The sequence below is a fragment of the Pelophylax lessonae genome (assembly GCF_965119305.1).
Source record: "Pelophylax lessonae genome assembly, chromosome: 13".
Taxonomy (NCBI): Eukaryota; Metazoa; Chordata; class Amphibia; order Anura; family Ranidae; genus Pelophylax; species Pelophylax lessonae.
In genome coordinates, this window is record NC_138780.1 from 5,687,107 (window position 1) to 5,706,805 (window position 19,699).

Consider the following 19,699-nt stretch of genomic DNA (forward strand, 5'->3'; position numbering starts at 1 on the left):
ATGATAACAATGAAAAAGGTACATTTTCCTGAGCTGTAAAAAATACAGTAGTTATAGATAAGCAAAATATACAATTTCCTGAGCTGTAAAAAAAAAAAAAATACAGTTTTTATAGATATGCAAAAAATAATTTTTTTCTAGGGGGTTAGGGTCCTTCCCCCAAACGCCAGGAGGCGTGGCATCCCTCCACCAAGTATGCTTTCCAATGTAGAGTTTTTTTTTTTTTTTTTGAAGGTGTGTTTAAGGTAGTTTATTTTTTTTTCTTGGTATTTGTGTTTTTTATATTTATTTTATTTGTTTTGCATCCCTTTAAACAAACATTTTACGAATATTTTTTGTCATCTCCTCAATTAGAACATAAAAAGTTACCTTTTCCTGAACGATAGAAAACACAATATCAATATATATGCAAAAGAATGTTTAAAAAAAAAATTATATATATATATATATATATATTTTTTTTTTTTTTTTTTTAAGAGGGTGTGTTTAAGGTGTATTTAAGGTAGTTGATTTTTCTTTTTAGTATTTGTGATATATTCCACTATTTCTTTTTAGCACCAGAGTAAGTGTTATATTCTAATATTTATTTTTAGCACCAGAATAAGTGTTATTATTTATAATTAGAGTTTAAAAGACCCCAAAACCACCTTAATATTGCCTTCTGCATTTCTCTGAATTTTGGAGGAAAAAAAAAAAAAATATATATATATATATCTCATATATATATATATATATATATATATATATATATATATATATATATATATATATCTCATATATATCTCATATATATATATATATATATATATATATATATATATATATATATATATATATATATATATATATATATATATATATATATATTTTTTTTTTTTTTTCCTCATACCTACTTCCCTTTTTACATTTCATTTTTTTTTTTATTCCTTTAAGCCTGGCATTTTATGAATATTTTCTGTTTATTTCCAAAATTATTCCAATATGTGAAAAAAAAAAAAAGTAAAAATATTTTAGAAACTGCAGAACTTTGCTCCAAGCTGTAGAACATACAAAATATATAGATATACATGGAGGAAAAGATTTGGCTAGGCAAACGGTTATGAATTTTAAGCAGTTAAATATTTTACTGGCCAGCATTTAGCTGCAAGCAACATGGCGGCGAGGGCTACAAAACGCGGCTCTCTGTTTAATCTTATGAGCCAATGAATCCAAAGGCAGTGGTGCCCCCCCCACTTGAAAAACAAGTTTGGGCTTTGGCAGCCTAGTGTTAACATACGGAGCAAGTAAGGTCATGTGACCTCCCCGATATCCCCAAAAGAAAAAAAAAAATTTTGTACCAATTATTTTGGTAGAGTGCAATGATCTCAGATTAATTATTTTGCATTGAGATATGCAATTCAGAAAAAAAAATTCAGATTAATTATTTTGCATTGAGATATGCGATTCATAAAAAAAAATTAAAAAAAATATTTTTATTGCACCACAACGGATATAAGTCCGCGGTGGCTTTAGGCATTGAGCTCCCTTTGATTAAACAACTATTTTTGTTATTTTTCAAGTAACAGAGTAGTATCTTACCGGGGTTTGTAAACATGGACCTCTGTACAGAGGTTTACCTTTGGCTAGATTATTGACAGTAACCTTTGGCGGCGCCACCCACCATTTTTTTTTTAATGGCGGCAGCCCTGAATGCCAATATTTGCCTTGGCATGCTTACCGTCTAGCGCAAAAATGAAAAGGCAAAAGCTCAATTCTCTATCGTAATAAACTCACGGGGGGGAACCAACTGGAGGAGCTTTGCCAGGGCGCCCAAGGAGGAGCCAAGGGGCGAGGCCTACCTGATATATATAGATCAATTTTTTAAACCTTTGGTTTCATTGAGAAATATAAGCTGCTTTCAAATAAAGAAAAAAAAAAAGCATTTTTTTTTTTTTTTTTTCCTTCTATAAAATATTCGGATGTAGAAAAAAGTAAAAAAAAACAACAAAATATATCCCATGGGATTAGCTTTAATAGTTGGTATTGTCACCGGATGGGACGGAGTTACATGATGGAACAGCTCTGAGGGGTGACCTACGAAGGAGAAGAAGAAAACAACGTAAGATAAACCACAGTATCAACCGAATAAAAAAGTCTCTGCCCCTCCCACAATGGTGAGATTTCCTGCAGTAGTTTGTGTCTCTGCCCCTCCCACAATGGTGAGACTTCCTGCAGTAGTTTGTATGTCTGCCCCTCCCACAATGCTTTGACTTCCTGTAGTAGTTTGTGTCTCTGCCCCTCCCACAATAATGGTGAGATTTCCTTCCAGTAGTTTGTGTCTCTGCCCCTCCCACAATGAGGACATTTCCTATAGTAGATTATGTCTGCCCCTCCCACAATGGTGAGACTTCCTGCAGTAGTTTGTGTCTCTGCCCCTCCCACAATGGTGAGACTTCCTGCAGTAGTTTGTGTCTCTGCCCCTCCCACAATGGAGAGATTTTCCGCAGCAGTTTGTCTCTGCCCCTCCCACAATAGGGAGATTTCTCTGCTGTAGTTTGTGTCTCTGCTCCTTCCACAATGAGGACATTTACTGCAGTAGTTTGTCTCTGCCCCTCCCACAATGAGGAGATTTTCACCAGTAGTTTGTGTCTCTGCCCCTCCCACAATAGTGAGATTTCCTGACAGCAGTTTGTCTCTGCCCCTCCCACAATGGTGAGACTTCCTGCAGTAGTTTATGTCTCTGCCCCTCCCACAATAAGGAGATTTCCTCCAGTAGTTTGTGTCTCTGCCCCTCCCACAATGGGGAGATTTTCCTGCAGTAGTTTGGGTCTCTGCTCCTCCCACAATAGTGCGCTTTCCTTTCAGTAGTTTGTGTCTCTGCCCCTCCCACAATGGTGAGATTTCCCCCCAGTAGTGTCTCTGCCCCTCCCACAATGGTGATATTTCCCTCCAGTAGTTTATGTCTCTGCCCCTCCCACAATGGTGAGATTTCCCCCAGTAGTTTATGTCTCTGCCCCTCCCACAATGGTGAGATTCCCTGCAGTAGTTTGTCTCTGCCCCTCTCACAATGGGGTGATTTCCTGCAGTAGTTTGTATCTCTGCCCCTCCCACAATGGTGAGATTTCCCCCAGTAGTTTATGTCTCTGCCCCTCCCACAATGGTGAGATTCCCTGCAGTAGTTTGTCTCTGCCCCTCCCACAATGGGGAGATTCCACACCAGTAGTTTGTGTCTCTGCCCCTCCCACAATGGTGAGATTTCCTCCAGTAGTTTGTGTCTCTGCCCCTCCCTCAATGGCGAGATTCCCTGCAGTAGTTTGTGTCTCTGCCCCTCTCACAATGGTGAGATTTCCCCCAGTAGTTTGTGTCTCTGCCCCTCCCACAATGGTGAGATTTTCCCCAGTACTTTGCGTCTCTGCCCCTCCCACAATGGTAGTTCCTGATCTCCTATGGCGGTGGTGCGTCCCTCACCTTAGCGCGCTGGTTGTTCCCCAGGAAGTAGGAGCGAGGTGTCAGACTCTCTCCAAGGCCGCTGCTCCCGCTGGCGCCCCCTGCGCTGCGGAAGGTGCGGGTGACGGTAGTGAAGGAGCTGGATGAAGAGGACGCCCCGCCCCCGACAGTGGCACCGAGCGTTTTCTCCGCCGGCTGTCCACAAGCAGTGCAGGTGATGTTGCGGGAGCGCAGGTTGTACTCGCTGGGGTCTCCGGAGTTCTGACCGTCCTGCAGGGGGGGGAGGAGAAATGTATTGGAACCATGAGAGGTGGTTTATGTGGACCCGGAATTGGGGTGCTGGAACCCCTATAGATACTTATTACAGCGCCCGGAAAAAGTATTCACACCCCTTGAAATTTCTCACATTTTGTCGTGTTACAACCAAAAAATGTAAATGTATTTTATTGGGATTTTATGTGATAAGTGTGGCTGCATTTGTATTCACCCCCCTTTACTCTGATACCCCAAAACTACAATCTAGTCACAGGTTGGGGGCTTGTCCGGGATCACCTGGGTTCAGGTTGAATAATGTTGGCCATCAGACTGAGGACATCGAGTGGCAGAAAGAAGTACTGCAGGGGAAATCTAATTTTGAATACAAATGCAGCCATACTTTTCACAGATTTATTTGTATCATTTATCATTTTCCTTCCACTTCACAATTATGTGCCACTTTGTGTCGGTCTATCACATAAAATCCCAATAAAATACCTTTACGGTTTTGGTTGTAACATGAGAAAATGTGGAAAATTTCAAGGGGTGTGAATACTTTTTCAAGGCGCGGTAGATCCACCCAAAACGTGGCCTTAGTCCTGGACCCCGGCTCTGGACGGCATACAGCCCACCAATGCCCAATGCATCCCAAGATATTTTTACAGTCTGCACCCCTACATAGGGAACCCCATTGGACTTACATGATGGTGGTGGTGGTGGTGGTGGTGGTCATCGTCTTCATCATCATCATCATCATCCTCATCGTTCAGCACAGTTCGCACAAGCTTACGCATGGCAACTTCCTGCGAGGGGAGATGAAAGATTAAATGGGTGTGAAATTCCTGGGGGAGCCATAGATCACCCTAATGCTGTCCCTCCCCCTAATAATAATAGACGTCCCCCAGGGGAGCCATAGATCACCCCAATGCTGTCACCCCCCCCCCCTCTAATAATATTAGACTTCCCCAGGGGAACCATAAAATCACCCCAATGCGGTCACCCCCCCCTCTAATAATATTAGACTTCCCCAGGGGAACCATAAAATCACCCCAATGCTGCCCCCCTAATAAAAATAGATGTCCCCAGGGGAGCCATAGATCACCCCAATGCGGTCCCTCCCCTTAATAATGGACGCCCCCAGGGATGACATAGACCAACACAATGCTGTTCCTCCCCCATAATAATAAAAGACATCCCAAGGGGAGACATAGATCACCCCAACGATGTCCCTCCCCCCTAATATTAATATACTCCCCAGGGGAGCCATAGATGACCCCGGTGCTGCCCCCCTAATAATAATTGATGTCCCTAGGGGAGCCATAAATTACCCCAATGCTTTCCCTCCCTCCCAATAATAGATGTCCCAAGGGGAGCCATAGATCACCCCAATGCTGTCCCTCCCCCTAATAATAATAGACATACCCAGGGGAGCCATAGATCACCACAATGCTGTCTTCACCCCCTAATATTAATATATGTCACCAGGGGAGCCATAGATCACCCCAATGCTGTCCCTCCCTCCTAATAATAATAATAGATGTTCATAGGGGAGACATATCACCCCACTGCTGCCCCCCCTTAATATTAATTATATAAATGTTTATTTTTATTATTTAGCCCCATTCTGCAACTACTGCTGACAATAATATCCTTCCATACTTTTACTGGCCCCCATTCAAGTCTACTACGACCCCCATCATGTCCTGACAGCTTACTGCCATTTCTACCTTTTCTGCTACTCCAGTTTTGTCTACCTCAACTCCCATCCACCTCTTCTACCACTACCACTCCCATCCTCCTCTCCTACCACTACCACTCTCATCCTCCTACCCTATAACTTTCCACTCCCATCCTCCTCTCCTACCACTACCACTCCCATCCTCCTCTCCTATAAATTTCCACTCCCACCCTCCTCTCCTACCACTCCCATCCTCCCCTCTCATGTCACTACCACTCCTATCCTCCTCTCCTATCACTTTCCACTACTTGTAGCCAGTCCTGTCCCTAACACTACCCCTGTCCTATCCTTTACACCACTCCCATCTGTTCCCTTACACCACCCTCATCCTGTCCCCTATACTACCCCCTATTCTTTACATTACACCACCCTCATCCTGTCCCGTATAGTACCCCCTATTCTTTACATTACACCACCCTCATCCTGTCCCGTATACTACCCTCTATTCTTTACATTACACCACCCTCATCCTGTCCCCTATACTACCCCCTATTCTTTACATTACACCACCCTCATCCTGTCCCCTATACTACCCCCTATTCTTTACATTACACCACCCTCATCCTGTCCCCTATACTACCCCCTATTCTTTACATTACACCACCCTGATCCTGTCCCGTATACTACCCCCTATTCTTTCCATTACACCACCCTGATCCTGTCCCGTATACTACCCCCTATTCTTTACATTACACCACCCTCATCCTGTCCCGTATACTACCCCCTATTCTTTACATTACACCACCCTCATCCTCTCCCCTATACTACCCCCTATTCTTTACATTACACCACCCTGATCCTGTCCCTATACTACCCCCTATTCTTTACATTACACCACCCTCATCCTGTCCCCTATACTACCCCCTATTCTTTACATTACACCACCCTCATCCACTACCTGATACTACAGCTTTGCACCCCCTATGATTACCACTACCTGATACTACCCACACTGTACCTCCTATGATTAGCACTACCTGATACTACCCCTATTGTGCCCCTAATGATTACCACTACCTGATACTAACCCCTTTGTGCAAAAAAGTGGTCAAAGTTGGCTTTTTGTTAGCCCCTTTGTGCCCCTACAATTACTAGTATCTGATACTATAGTGCCACCTAGGAGTAAAACTACATGATACTACTATCTATGTGCCCCCTATGATTACCACTACCTGATATTATCCCATTGTGCACCCTATTTGTACCACTACCAGATACTACCCCCATTGTGCCCCCTAGTATCAGGTAGTGGGAATCTACCCCCATTGTTTCCCCGGCAATTACCACTAACTGATACTACCCCCATTGACCCCCCCTGAAAGTACCACTACCTGATACTACCCCCATTGTTCCCCCTACAGGTACCACTACCTGATACCACCCCCTTTGTTCCCCCTACCCCCTACTGTGTTCCTACAATTACCACTACCTGATACTACTCCTATTGTGCCCCCTAGGATTACCACTACCTGATACTACTCCCATTATGCCCCCTACGCTTACCAATCCCAAATACTACCCCCATTGTGCCCCCTATGATTACCAATACCTGATACTACCCCCACTGTTCCCCGTATGATTACAACTACCTGATACTACCCACATTGTGCCCCCTACTATTACCACTACATGATACTATTCCCATTGTGCCCTACAATTACCACTACCTGAAACTACCCTCATTCTGCCCCCGTGACTACTGGATACTACAGCTTTGTGCCCCGTACGAGTACCACTACCTGATATTACCCCCACTGTGCCTCCTACAATTACCACTACCTGATACTACCCCTATTGTGCCCCCTCATGATTACCATTACCTGATACCACTTCCATTGTGCCCCCTACGATTACCACTACCTGATACTACTCCCATTGTGCACACTACAATTACTACTACCTGATACTACCCTCATTGTGCCCCCTACGATTACCACTACCTGATACTACTCCCATTGTGCCCCTACAATTACCTGATACTACCCCCATTGTGCCCCCTTATGATTTTAACTACCTGATACTACTTCTACTTCATTTGTACCCCCTACCTTTACTACTACCAGATACTACAGCTTTGCACCCCGTATGAGTACCACTACCTGATAATACCCCCACTTTGCCTCCTACAATTGCCACTACCTGATACTACCCCTATTGTGCCCCTAATGATTACCACTACCTGATACTAGCCCCTTTGTGCAAAAAAGTGCTCAAAGTTGGCTTTTTTTAGCCCCTTTGTGCCCCTACAATTACTAGTATCTGATACTATAGTGCCACCTAGGAGTAAAACTACATGATACTACTATCTATATGCCCCCTATGATTACCACTACCTGATATTACCCCATTGTGCACCCTATTTGTACCACTACCAAATACTACCCCCATTGTGCCCCCTAGTATCAGGTAGTGGGAATCTACCCCCATTGTTTCCCCGGCAATTACCACTAACTGATACTACCCCCATTGACCCCCCTACAAGTACCACTACCTGATACTACCCCCATTGTTCCCCCTACAAGTACCAGTACCTGATACTACCCCCATTGAACCCCCTACGAGTACCACTACCTGATACTACCCCCATTGTTCCCGCTACAAGTACCACTACCTGATACTACCTCCATTGATCCCCCTACAAGTACCACTACCTGATACTACCCCTGTTGATCCCCCTACGAGTACCACTACCTTATACTACCCCCATTGGTCCCGCTACAAGTACCACTACCTGATACTACCCACATTGTTCCCCCTACAAGTACCACTACCTGATACTACCCCCATTGAACCCCCTACGAGTACCACTACCTGATACTACCCCCATTGTTCCCCCTACAAGTACCACTACCTGATTCTACCCCCATTGATCCCCCTATGAGTACCACTTCCTCATACTACCCCCACTGTTCCCCCTACAAGTACCAATACCTGATTCTATCCCCTTGTTCCCCCTACAAGTACCACTACCTGATACTACCCCCATTGAACCCCCTACGAGTACCACTACCTGATACTACCCCCATTGTTCCCACTACAAGTGCCACTACCTCCATTGTCCCCCCTACAAGTACCACTACCTGATTCTACCCCCATTGAACCCCCTACGAGTACCAATACCTGATACTACCCCCCTTGTTCCCCCTACAAGTACCACTACCTGATTCTACCCCCATTGATCCCCCCTATGAGTACCACTAACTGATACTACCCCCACTGTTCCCCCTACAAGTACCACTACCTGATACTACCCCCATTGTTCCCCCTACAAGTACCACTAACTGATACTACCCCCACTGTTCCCCCTACAAGTACCACTACCTGATACTACCCCCATTGTTCCCCCTACAAGTACCACTACCTGATTCTACCCCCATTGATCCCCCTATGAGTACCACTACTAATATTTTATAGCATTATTCAAACCATCCCCACACCATTACTATACCCCATCTGGCCATTACCCTCTTCCAGCTACAAATTTAGGGTGCCAATTGTGTTTGACTTCACATTCTGAGCACCCCCTGCACTCACCTCATTGCTGGACGTAAGCAGAGCGGTGCGGATGCTGTCACCGGTGCCCCAGGAATTTGCGGACTTATTGACAAATTCAGAGGGGGGGTTGTGTGCCACTCCGGCCCCAGCTGCCCAGACCTGCGGAGGAATGGGGCGTGAGTGAGATAAGCATCAATGAATAAAAGATATAAAATAGAACATAAAAATAAATAAAATAAAAAAAAAAAAAAAAACACATATTAAGCATTAAAAAGAACACTAAATAAAATGTATACTTGTGAAAAGCCGTTCCATCAAGCACAATAAAAAATCAAAAAGTTCCATCCACTGAACACTAGGTGGCGCTCAAAGCCAAATAATACAAGAATATCAACATTCGCGATTTAGGACTCACCGTCAGGGTCAGTCCGGCCTTCAGCACAACTCTGGGGGGGAAACGGTAAATAATCGGCTTTTCTTCTCCAATCTGGCGTTTGATGGTCCAGTTCCCCAGCGACTGATCCTGCGGGATGACGTGTTGACAGGTTACCCACAGTTCACATTTCCTTATACAGGCCAGAGGATTCCAAACATATTTCTAAATTTCCTAACCAGAGTTTCAAATTTAGTTGGAATTATTTTTTTGGATGAATTGAAAGGTTGCCAGCCAGGAATGACAGTTGAAAAGTGACAGTTATCCTGCCGACAACGCCATATGTTATAGTGTGGTTTTTGGAAGAAACTTTATCCTAAATTAATAGGGTGACAGTGACGGTGTATTTGTAGAGGGGTCGTGGCGGAGGATGACCCCAACCACTGCTTCTGAAAGCGATCCAGCGACTAATTAGCCGCCCGACCGCTTTTAATGAGAAATATATATCGTTATTAATGCAAAATATTGCTCCTCATAGCCTCAGACAGGTATTATATTTCATGTAAGTTCTTCAGTCTCACCTCATTGGACTTGTTCTTCAGTCGGACAAACTTGCCTTCCAGGTCCACCTCTTCTACGGCCACCTTCCCGCTGGTCCTGGCGTGCTGGCTGTAGCTGGTAGTCTCTGATCCCTCCAGTTTACGCTTCTTGGAGGAAGAGCTGACCTGCCCCGAGGATTGCCCTGTTCTGGCCGTCCTCTTCTGCCCGCTGGGGCTGGGCGAGAGTCGGAGTCTGCATGAGAGAAAATAAAAACGGTTGGCCTTAAATATAATTATCTGTCGAGAACATTTAGGCCCATACTAGCCTATCCAGTAGCAGTACAAGGCGCCGGCACCTGCGGCATAGCCCGTCCCAGTTTCTCAAGAACCTCCAATTGACAAAAACAGATCTATCTGCTTTCCTGTAGGGTAGTCACCTGTGAAAGACAGTTTCTTGGCGTGCCTCTAGTGCTGGGTAGGCAGTGCTTGAAAAGCTTCCTGTCAGCCACTAGAGGTCATACCAGAACCTGTATAACTGAGGTGCCGGGTTAGAATCATCAATGATTTAAGGTTGAAGTTCAACAGAATTCATACAATGACTCTGGTGGGGAGGTTATCGGCACAAAGAAGGGAACTTACATTGTGGAATCCACATAGAAGTTCCATAGAAGCTTCCTGTCAGCCACTAGAGGTCATACCAGAACCTGTATAACCGAGGTTCCGGGTTCGAATCCTCAATGATTTAAGGTTAAAGAAGTTCAACAGAATTCATACAATGGCTTTGGTGAGGATGCTCTCAGCACAAAGAGGGGAACTTACATTTTGGAAACCACATGGAAGTTCCATAGAAGCTTCCTGTCAGCCACTAGAGGTCATACCAGAACCTGTATAACCGAGGTTCCGGGTTCGAATCCTCAATGATTTAAGGTTAAAGAAGTTCAACAGAATTCATACAATGGCTTTGGTGAGGATGCTCTCAGCACAAACAGGGGAACTTAAATTTTGGAATCCACATAGAAGTTCCATAGAAGCTTCCTGTCAGCCACTAGAGGTCATACCAGAACCTGTATAACCGAGGTGCCGGGTTCGAATCATCAATGATTTAAGATTGAAGAAGTTCAACAGAATTCATACAATGGCTCTGGTGGGGATGCTCTCAGCACAAACAGGGGAACTTAAATTTTGGAATCCGCATGGAAGTCTATTAAGAGTGCCAAAGGAAAGAACCAAAAGGAGTCTAAAGTGTTTTGTTACAGAAGTTCACTCACAAGAAAAAATAAAACCAACGCGTTTTTTGGGAGGAGGGTTCAAAAATCTTTCCCTTTCTTCAGGGCTCAGATGTTGTAAGTAGATGGGGAGGACTCAAAAATGGCACCACTATTTTTTGAAAGGTAAACAGTGAGGAATGTCCATCAGCAGTGTATCTTCATCTACCCTGGAAAAAGAGGGACATCTTTGACCCCCCCCCCCCGAAACGTGTTGGTTGTTTTATATGTTCTTCTTGTGAGTGAATAAAAAGAATAAAAGGCCTTGAACTCATTTCTTTTTTTATGGCGCTCTCAATAGACTTTTTTAAGTAGAGGCCATACTGACTATGGAAGTCGTGGCCTCCACTATTGCTCTAGACCACATGTGTCAAACGCAAGGCCCGCGGGCTGAATCCGGCCCTTCAGACCATTTCATGTGGCCCTTGCACCTTATCTGCAGCTGTGGCACCCCCCTGGTCTCTGCTTCAACCTTCTTTCAGCAGTCGGCAGCAGACTGGAGGACAGAACTCCTCTTACAGATACTTAGCCGCTCCGTGCAGCTGCATCACCCCCTCATTTCTGTCTCCACTGGTACCAGCATTCAGCTGACTCCAGCCCTCCTTAGGTCCTCCCGTAGACCCTGCACTTTCTGCTTCCCAGCTCCAGCCCCTCTTCTTCCTGGCAGGTGCATAAGATAAGGGGGGGTGCACTGTGATGTGAGGGAGGGTGGGGGACTCTTGACATCTGATGTAAAGGGGGTACTGTGCTCTGGATACAACCAGCCCTTTGAGGGCAACCATAATGTTGATGCGGCCCGTGATGAAATGGAGTTTGACACCTCTACTCTAGACAGAAGCACTGGATGGGGTGCAAAGAAAGGAGGAAAGAGCAAATAAGGACAGGGGAGGAGGCAGAACAAGCAAGGCAGAAGAAATAGACAAGATATTGGGGATAGGCTAATACATATCCCATGGGGAGACATGGGATGCCCTATTTGATAGTTCACATGCTGAAGCGGACTTGTCAAGAGCCCATATTGACATAAGATGTGTTGCGAATACTATTAAAAAAGTGGTTTCCCTGTCTATGATGTCAGATAGGCAGTGTTCTGCTCAACTTCTGCCCACCAGGGGGCCACCTTCACTCACCTCTCCTCCTCTCCCTCCAGCAGGGTGCGGTAAGCACGGATCTCCATGTCCAAAGCCAACTTGATGTCCAGCAGCTCCTGGTACTCATCAAGCTGCTGCTGCATGCGGGCCCTCATCTCCGCCATCTCGCGGTCCTTGTCTGCTAGCATTCGGCGGTTGGAGTCTCTCTCGCGGGTCAGAGCGTCCTCCAGGTCGCGCAGCTTGGCCTCCTTAGCCGCCAGCTGCATATAGAGAAGATAAAATGTCAAATTGTGGAAGGTGCAAAACTACATGAATTAAACCAATCATCAAACATTGTAATTGGTTACATAAAGGAGTTTTCAGTAACATTTATGGAAAAATATTGACAAGTTTTAGGAAATTATCAGGACTGAATGAAGGTGGCAAAGTGGGGGAGATATCTTCCTACGCACACTGGACTTCCTGTCGGCCCATTCTGTAACAAAGATTTAAATGACAATGCCTGTGTGGGGGCGCTCGCCCTTCAGATCCGTTCTATGCTCACCTGCTTCTGGAGCTGGCTCAGCTGGGCACTCAGGCTATCTATACGAATGCGGCTCTGCTGGATCTCCTCATGGGCCTCTCCTACCATGCTGCTGTTCCTTTCTGCAGACTGCTTGGCATTCTCCAGCTACAAGAAAAAATTATGCATGATGATTTATACAGAACAAAACCGGAGTCTGGCACCAATACAGCCTTACTGGAATCTTGCTTTACCTTTGCGTTGTAAGTCTTCTCCAACTCCTCCTTATACAAACCGATCTGACCCTCATGCTGGGCACGCAGGTCCAGGAGGGCATCGGTCAGCTTGCTCTCGAAGTCCCGCTGGCGCCCGTTGTCGATCTCGACCAGCCGTGTTTCTTGCCGCCGTTTGGTTTCACGCAGCTCCTACAAAATTATATATTAACCCCATCAGAGCACAATCGCATTTTTATGTAACGTGGTGCTTCAATGTGCGCTACACCAACCTCGCTGTAGATGTTCTTCTGGAACTCCAGCTCCTCCCTCAGGGTCTGGTTCCGATTCTCCGCATCAACGCGGCGAAGCATCTCATCCTGAAGCTGTTTCTTTGCATCTGCAAGGCTTGCTTCAAGCTACAAAAAACAAAAAATTTGTGTAAACATTTATCATAACAAAACGTCACCTACAACACCAATGAAAGTGTCTAAGCCCAAAAGCAGCCTAAAGGTTGGCCATGTGCTCTACAACGTTGATTTGGGAATGTTACAACAAATGAAAGTGGGTGGTTGTATCTTTCTTAGGACCCAAACTGATAGAGTTGTAAGAAGCAGAACTTTGACTCATTACTTGAAGGGCTCCCCTCAAGTAGTGCTCAACGTCTAAGGGGCCGCAATGGGTGCTTCACTTTCCAAGTCCCTTTAAAAAAGGTCAAAGATGCTGCAAAGCTTTTTCCTATTGCGGAGCCTAAATGTGTTAATATTTCTGAGGCTGGAATTGGAGAGGCAAAACTTATAGTTTGTAGTTAATGAGGCAAACCTTCAAAGCCCCTTTAAGTGAAGCTTTACTTTTAAGGGGACGCAAGGTATATAGCACCTTCCCTGTTCCTAAAATGAGGTCAGGAGATGCTGCATAACCTTTGCCCATGGTGAGATGGTAACATACGTGGCTAACCTTAGATCAGCAATGCTCATACAGAGTTCTGTGGAACCCTAGGCTCAGGACTCCTTGCCATAGCTGATTAACCATCCACCATGATCACCATAGTTCCGGGGCTAATCTGTTTGGCAGAGCAAGTTGCTTGACACCAATGAGATTTTGTCTGTCTGTAAGGTGAATTTCTGACCCCCCCCTTCTAGTAAGAAAGGCATTTTTTCCATTGTCCACTAATATAAGGGGCATCTTTCTCTCTGACCACCCCTCAATTGATTTTAGGAGGGGTTCCCCAAAACCTGAAAACTATTTTAAGGGTTCCTCTGGGGTAAAAAGTTCAGAAAGGCTGCCCCCAAATGTTCAGATTTACTTCAAACTAGTTAATGATACATCTTGCAAAGTTCCTTCAAACAATACTCCTCTTCTGAGGGGGGCCGTAATGGGTGCTGCTCCCACCCCTGAAAAAAGTTAAGAAGCTGCTGCTAAACATCTGCTAATGTCCATCCATTTTCCTTTTTTTGTCGTTGACATTGCACTGAGGTTTCTACAAGTAGATGTTGTTTTTATGATTGTGTTTGCAAGTGTATACAATACTGTATTTTTTTTGTAATTATGTAATAAAGTTATCGCTTTTTAGATACATTTTTGCTTCATATACTATATACATTTCATATGGATATTTAATTTCCAGGCATCTTAAACATCCCGTTTCCCCCGCTCTCCTTGGAAAGGTCCCTTAGCAGGGTTTCCTTTTCCTTGTTTTTTTCGATAATTAATTTGGGATGGATGCAATTAATAATTTATTCAATATAGATCTGTGAGTGCAACTGAGCATTTGTGCTGCTAAACCTTTTCCCAGGGCAGAGCACCCCTTACACAAACAGGTCATTAACGGTTTCCTAACCTTGGCGAACTGGCCTTTCAGGTCCCGCAGCTCGGCTTCCATGTTGCGTTTCTCACCCAGCGCAGTGGAAAGTGCGGCATCCTTCGAGTTCAGAAGTGCCTCTAAATCCTTTAGACGAGCCTGAGCTGTCAGCAGGTCTGCCTCCTTCTTCTTGTTCCTAGAAGACAGAAAGGATTGTGGGTAAGCACTGGACTTTGTTCTACTCTTACAGAAAGACATCTTTTTCTGATTGGAATAGGCATGTTTTATATTATATATATATATATATATAAAAGCAACTTTGAATTGTGGTCTGTAAATGGAAAATTATGTAAATTTAATTTTCTGAATACTGCTGAGATCAGATTAATTTATAACAAAGAGTCTATTGTTTTTCATCATTTAGACCTGTCAGACAGGCATGCACTGAAGGAGGACCAGTAAAGTGCAACCTCTGTAAGCACGAAACCCTAACCCATTTAGCTAAACTAATTTAGAAGTATCCAAAAAAAGAGATAGCATCCATTATTTCCTTGCGGTTTTGATCTCTTATGCCACATTTTTAAAACATTACAAGAGAAGCACCATGCTCACCCCATCTAGACTAACTAAACCTTTGGTGCACCCTTGGGTTCCTGTGTGATAATATTCTATTGATTTTTTCTGCCTCTGGTAGATGCAATTATGGGAAGACGTAGAGGAAGGAGCAGGAAGCGAGGCCATAGATGGCCAGGATCGCCACAGAAGGATCAATACAAGGTAGGACAAGATCCATCTTAATGGGCACTGTCAGGAAGCCTGGTATGTGGCACAGCTGAGGCTTCCAGGCCTGCCTCTGATGGGACTCTTGGAATCATGGGAGTTCATACCGTACATACAATATGTGCACAAGAGCCCTATGGGTGTTGGGGCCCATTTGTAATATATATGGGCCAGGAGGGTGCTGGTGTTTACATGACCCCAGTGAGTTTTATTTGGTTATCAAATGTCTCTCTAGAACAAGGGTCTCCAAACTATGTCCCACAGACCACAGTCAGCCCACTTTAAGATTTTGTTCAGGCTGCAGCCAGTGTCAGTGGTGTATTCTCAATGTGCACCTATTGAGGATTAAGGTTATTACTCCGGACTCTGATAAGGCCTTGATGTGAGGGGGGACTCCCATGGGGGCCCTGGTGTGAGGGGGGACTGACGAGGGCCCCGACGAAAAGGGGAACTCTTATGAGGGCCCCGACATAAGGGGGAACTCTTATGAGGGCCCCGACGTAAGGGGGAACTCTTATGAGGGCTCAGACGTAAGGGGGAACTCTTATGAGGGCTCAGACGTAAGGGGGAACTCTTATGAGGGCTCAGACGTAAGGGGGAACTCTTATGAGGGCTCAGACGTAAGGGGGAACTCTTATGAGGGCTCAGACGTAAGGGGGAACTCTTATGAGGGCTCAGACGTAAGGGGGAACTCTTATGAGGGCTCAGACGTAAGGGGGAACTCTTATGAGGGCTCAGACGTAAGGGGGAACTCTTATGAGGGCTCAGACGTAAGGGGGAACTCTTATGAGGGCTCAGACGTAAGGGGGAACTCTTATGAGGGCCCAGACGTAAGGGGGAACTCTTATGAGGGCCCAGACGTAAGGGGGAACTCTTATGAGGGCCCAGACGTAAGGGGGAACTCTTATGAGGGCCCAGACGTAAGGGGGAACTCTTATGAGAGCCCCGACGTAAGGGGGAACTCTTATGAGAGCCCCGACGTAAGGGGGAACTCTTATGAGAGCCCCGACGTAAGGGGGAACTCTTATGAGAGCCCCGACGTAAGGGGGAACTCTTATGAGAGCCCCGACGTAAGGGGGAACTCTTATGAGAGCCCCGACGTAATGGGGAACTCTTATGAGAGCCCCGACGTAAGGGGGAACTCTTATGAGAGCCCCGACGTAAGGGGGAACTCTTATGAGGACCCTGATGTAGGTAAGGTCTCTGATGGGGCCCTAATGCTAGGGGAAACTCTGAAATAATGGACACTCAGATGGGGAACCTGATGTAAGGGGGGAATCTGAAGGGAACTCTGATGTAAGGGGTCCCTGATAGGGATTTTTTCAGCCCAAAAATATTTGTAAAATACACAATGCCACGCTCGTAACTAAAAGTTTGTAGACTTGATCTAAAAGGAATGAAGTGTTTACAACATGGGCAGAAGGAAATCGTAACAACACCCCCCTCTGTTTTCCAGTGGAAGTATGTCGCCCCCCACCCCACACACATACTTTCTGTCTCAGAGAAACAACAGGAAGTGAGGGAAAATCTCCCCTTAGGAGATACTCGCCTAAGGTGTCTTCACTGGATCTCCCATCATTATCTGTCTCTGGGACAATCAGAGAGGGTGAGTCTCTCCAGCATGGGAGCACCAACAGCAATAAAAACACGACGGGTCTTCTAACCCTTCCACGCTCCTTTCAAAACTAAATAAAAAGTTGCGGGTTTAGATACAAGATTATAAACCCTAAAATGTAAAGACAGAGGGCAGCTAAGCTAAATACAGGTTGAATTCCATCCCACATTTTCTCCATGGGCTGCCTGGATTAGACAAAATGCGGCTGAGCTGAAGGCACACACAACAGAAGCGAGTGTTTACGTAGAAATCCCAGCACAGGAGATCTAAAACGCATTCCTGATATTTTTAGCACAAATATTGAAAAAACAAAAAGTACAATTTCCAGTAATGCGCTCGGTGGCGCAGCGCCAGAAAATCAAGGTGGATCATCTTCGCCGCTCTTCCAAGTTTCCAGCTGCTCGGTGTGAGCGCAGCGCCGTGTTTATACAGAGAGAGGTCCCAGCCAAAGTCGCTGAGCGCATGAACGTCATCCTGCGACCCAGGGCCTGCCAGCTATAAGTAAACTCACCAAAGTGATTGCTAGCTCCTGTGTCCTTAGCTGCACCGCCTTAAAGGGAAATCGGCTTTTTACAGTTTTGTTTCTTTTTTATGCATCACTTGTCTATTGCCCTGCAGAGGGTGGACAAAAAAACTGGAATTGTATTTTAGGAAGACCAAATATGGAGTAAGGGGCAGACCTTTCAAGCTGGGGGTCACAGTAGAGGTGTAACTAGAACCTTCAGGGGCCTGGTGCAAAGAAACCATGAAGAGCCCTCCGGCCTGGGTCCCTGCCCACTGCTCCAGAGTCCCTTTACTCCGGTCCTCCGCGTGGACCGTAAGCAAGTGAAGTCACCGGAAACGGAAGCAGTCAGACCAGGCTCGGTGACGTCACTTCCTTGTGGTCCATGCTGGTTGTTTCCCGGTGGCCACGGGACAACCAAACCGTCTGCTGCTGCAAACAACACCACACAGCCCTGTGGATCCCCTGAATCAAGACAAGGGACAGTTCGGAATGGCTCCCATCATGCATCACCATTAATGAGCTTATTCACTACTGCATTCTGTGAGTTGTTTTAACCCTTGTGTGGGAATAAATTCTCATTATACTACACTTAGGTGGTGCTTCCTTCTTGCCCTCCCCTTCTTCTTCCTCCAGACTTAGAGTCTGCTAGACTCTTGAGGATAGCTGCCGCCATTTATACATCGTACTTTCTATGCCTTTTAATGGACATTATTGTAGGGACTTGATTATTCATTCAATCGTTTTACAATAGTGAATCACCTCTGTGCCAGATACATTGTGTTTATAGCAGTGGTCCTCAACCCTGGCCTACAGGGCCCACTAACAGGCCAGGTTTGCAAGATAACTGAAATACATCCCAGGTGAGATAATTTGCTGCTCAGTGATTGCAGTATTCTAGTCTGCATCTCCCCAAGGTAATACTTAAAATCTGGCCTGTTAGTGGGCCTTGAGGACCGGAGTTGAGGACCACTGGTTTATAGTACCTAGGTAGGCCTTGTTTCGGCAGGCCTTCCAAAGAAAGGGGTTTGCCTGGTTTGGACTGGGTGGACCATGAATACCCTGTTCCGGTCAAGAATCTTGTGGCCCAGGGGATCAGGGTCTTTCCTTTAAAGGAGAACCTTGTGTACTTTTTTGTGTTCAGGGTCTACCCAGTTTCGGTTGGGTGGACCACGGGTACCCCAGTCCCCATCAAGAGTCTTTCAGCCCAGTGGATCAGGTCCAAGGTCCTTTCTTCTTGGGGGAGGACCATGTGTACCACCACCCTGTGCACTCTGTGTGCGGGGCTGCCCGATTTTTGCTGGGAGGACCAAGAGTACCCCAATCCCTCCCCATCAGGAGATTGGGGTCCAGGGTATCAGGGCAAAGGCCCTTTCTCTTTGGAGGACCACCATGTGGCACTTTGTGGGTGGGGTCTGCCTGGTTTCAGCTGGGTGGACAATGAGTACCCTAGTTCCCATCCAGTGGTGTATTTTGGTTTCGTCCTGCCCTAGACAAGACTAAAATTGGGCGCCCCCTCCTATGTAAATTTTCCCCGTTCCTTTTTTAACGGATGTAACTCCCTCCAAAAATGAAGGACTACAAGTCCCAGCATGAACCCCTGAGATCTCACGAGAGGGAAAGTGAGAGGGGGTGGGAGAGAGAGAGAGGGGGTGGGTGAGGGAGAGAGAGAGAGAGGGGGGGATGAGAGAGAGAGAGGGGGGGGATGAGAGAGAGAGAGGGGGGGGGATGAGAGAGAGAGAGGGGGGGGGGATGAGAGAGAGAGAGAGGGGGGGATGAGACAGAGAGAGGGGGGGATGAGAGACAGAGAGAGAGAGAGGGGGGATGAGAGAGAGAGAGAGGGGGGATGAGAGAGAGAGAGAGAGGGGGGATGAGAGAGAGAGAGAGGGGGGATGGGAGAGAGAGAGAGAGAGAGAGAGAGAGGGGGGATGGGAGAGAGAGAGAGAGGGGATGGGAGAGAGAGAGAGAGAGGGGGGGGATGAGAGAGAGAGGGGGGGGATGAGAGAGAGAGGGGGGGGTGAGAGAGAGAGAGAGGGGGGATGAGAGAGAGAGAGAGAGGGGATGAGAGAGAGAGAGAGGGGGGGGATGAGAGAGGGGATGAGAGA

General features: G+C 46.0%; 1 protein-coding gene across 1 annotated transcript in view; it reads right to left on the bottom strand.

Annotated features, from left to right (window-relative positions):
* Positions 1 to 1,761: 1,761 nt before the first annotated feature.
* The window catches only part of LMNA (lamin A/C), a 64,845-nt gene continuing 46,907 nt past the window's right edge, over positions 1,762 to 19,699 (bottom strand). Inside the window, exons 2-12 of the mRNA XM_082275170.1 lie at positions 14,737 to 14,893; positions 13,190 to 13,315; positions 12,939 to 13,109; positions 12,727 to 12,852; positions 12,222 to 12,442; positions 9,869 to 10,079; positions 9,330 to 9,437; positions 8,954 to 9,073; positions 4,383 to 4,484; positions 3,448 to 3,696; positions 1,762 to 2,073 (exon numbers count right to left, since the gene is read on the bottom strand). Coding sequence (XP_082131296.1) covers positions 2,044 to 2,073; positions 3,448 to 3,696; positions 4,383 to 4,484; positions 8,954 to 9,073; positions 9,330 to 9,437; positions 9,869 to 10,079; positions 12,222 to 12,442; positions 12,727 to 12,852; positions 12,939 to 13,109; positions 13,190 to 13,315; positions 14,737 to 14,893 — 1,621 coding nt within the window. The 3' untranslated portion in view covers positions 1,762 to 2,043. The remainder of the gene's footprint in view (positions 2,074 to 3,447; positions 3,697 to 4,382; positions 4,485 to 8,953; positions 9,074 to 9,329; positions 9,438 to 9,868; positions 10,080 to 12,221; positions 12,443 to 12,726; positions 12,853 to 12,938; positions 13,110 to 13,189; positions 13,316 to 14,736; positions 14,894 to 19,699) is intronic.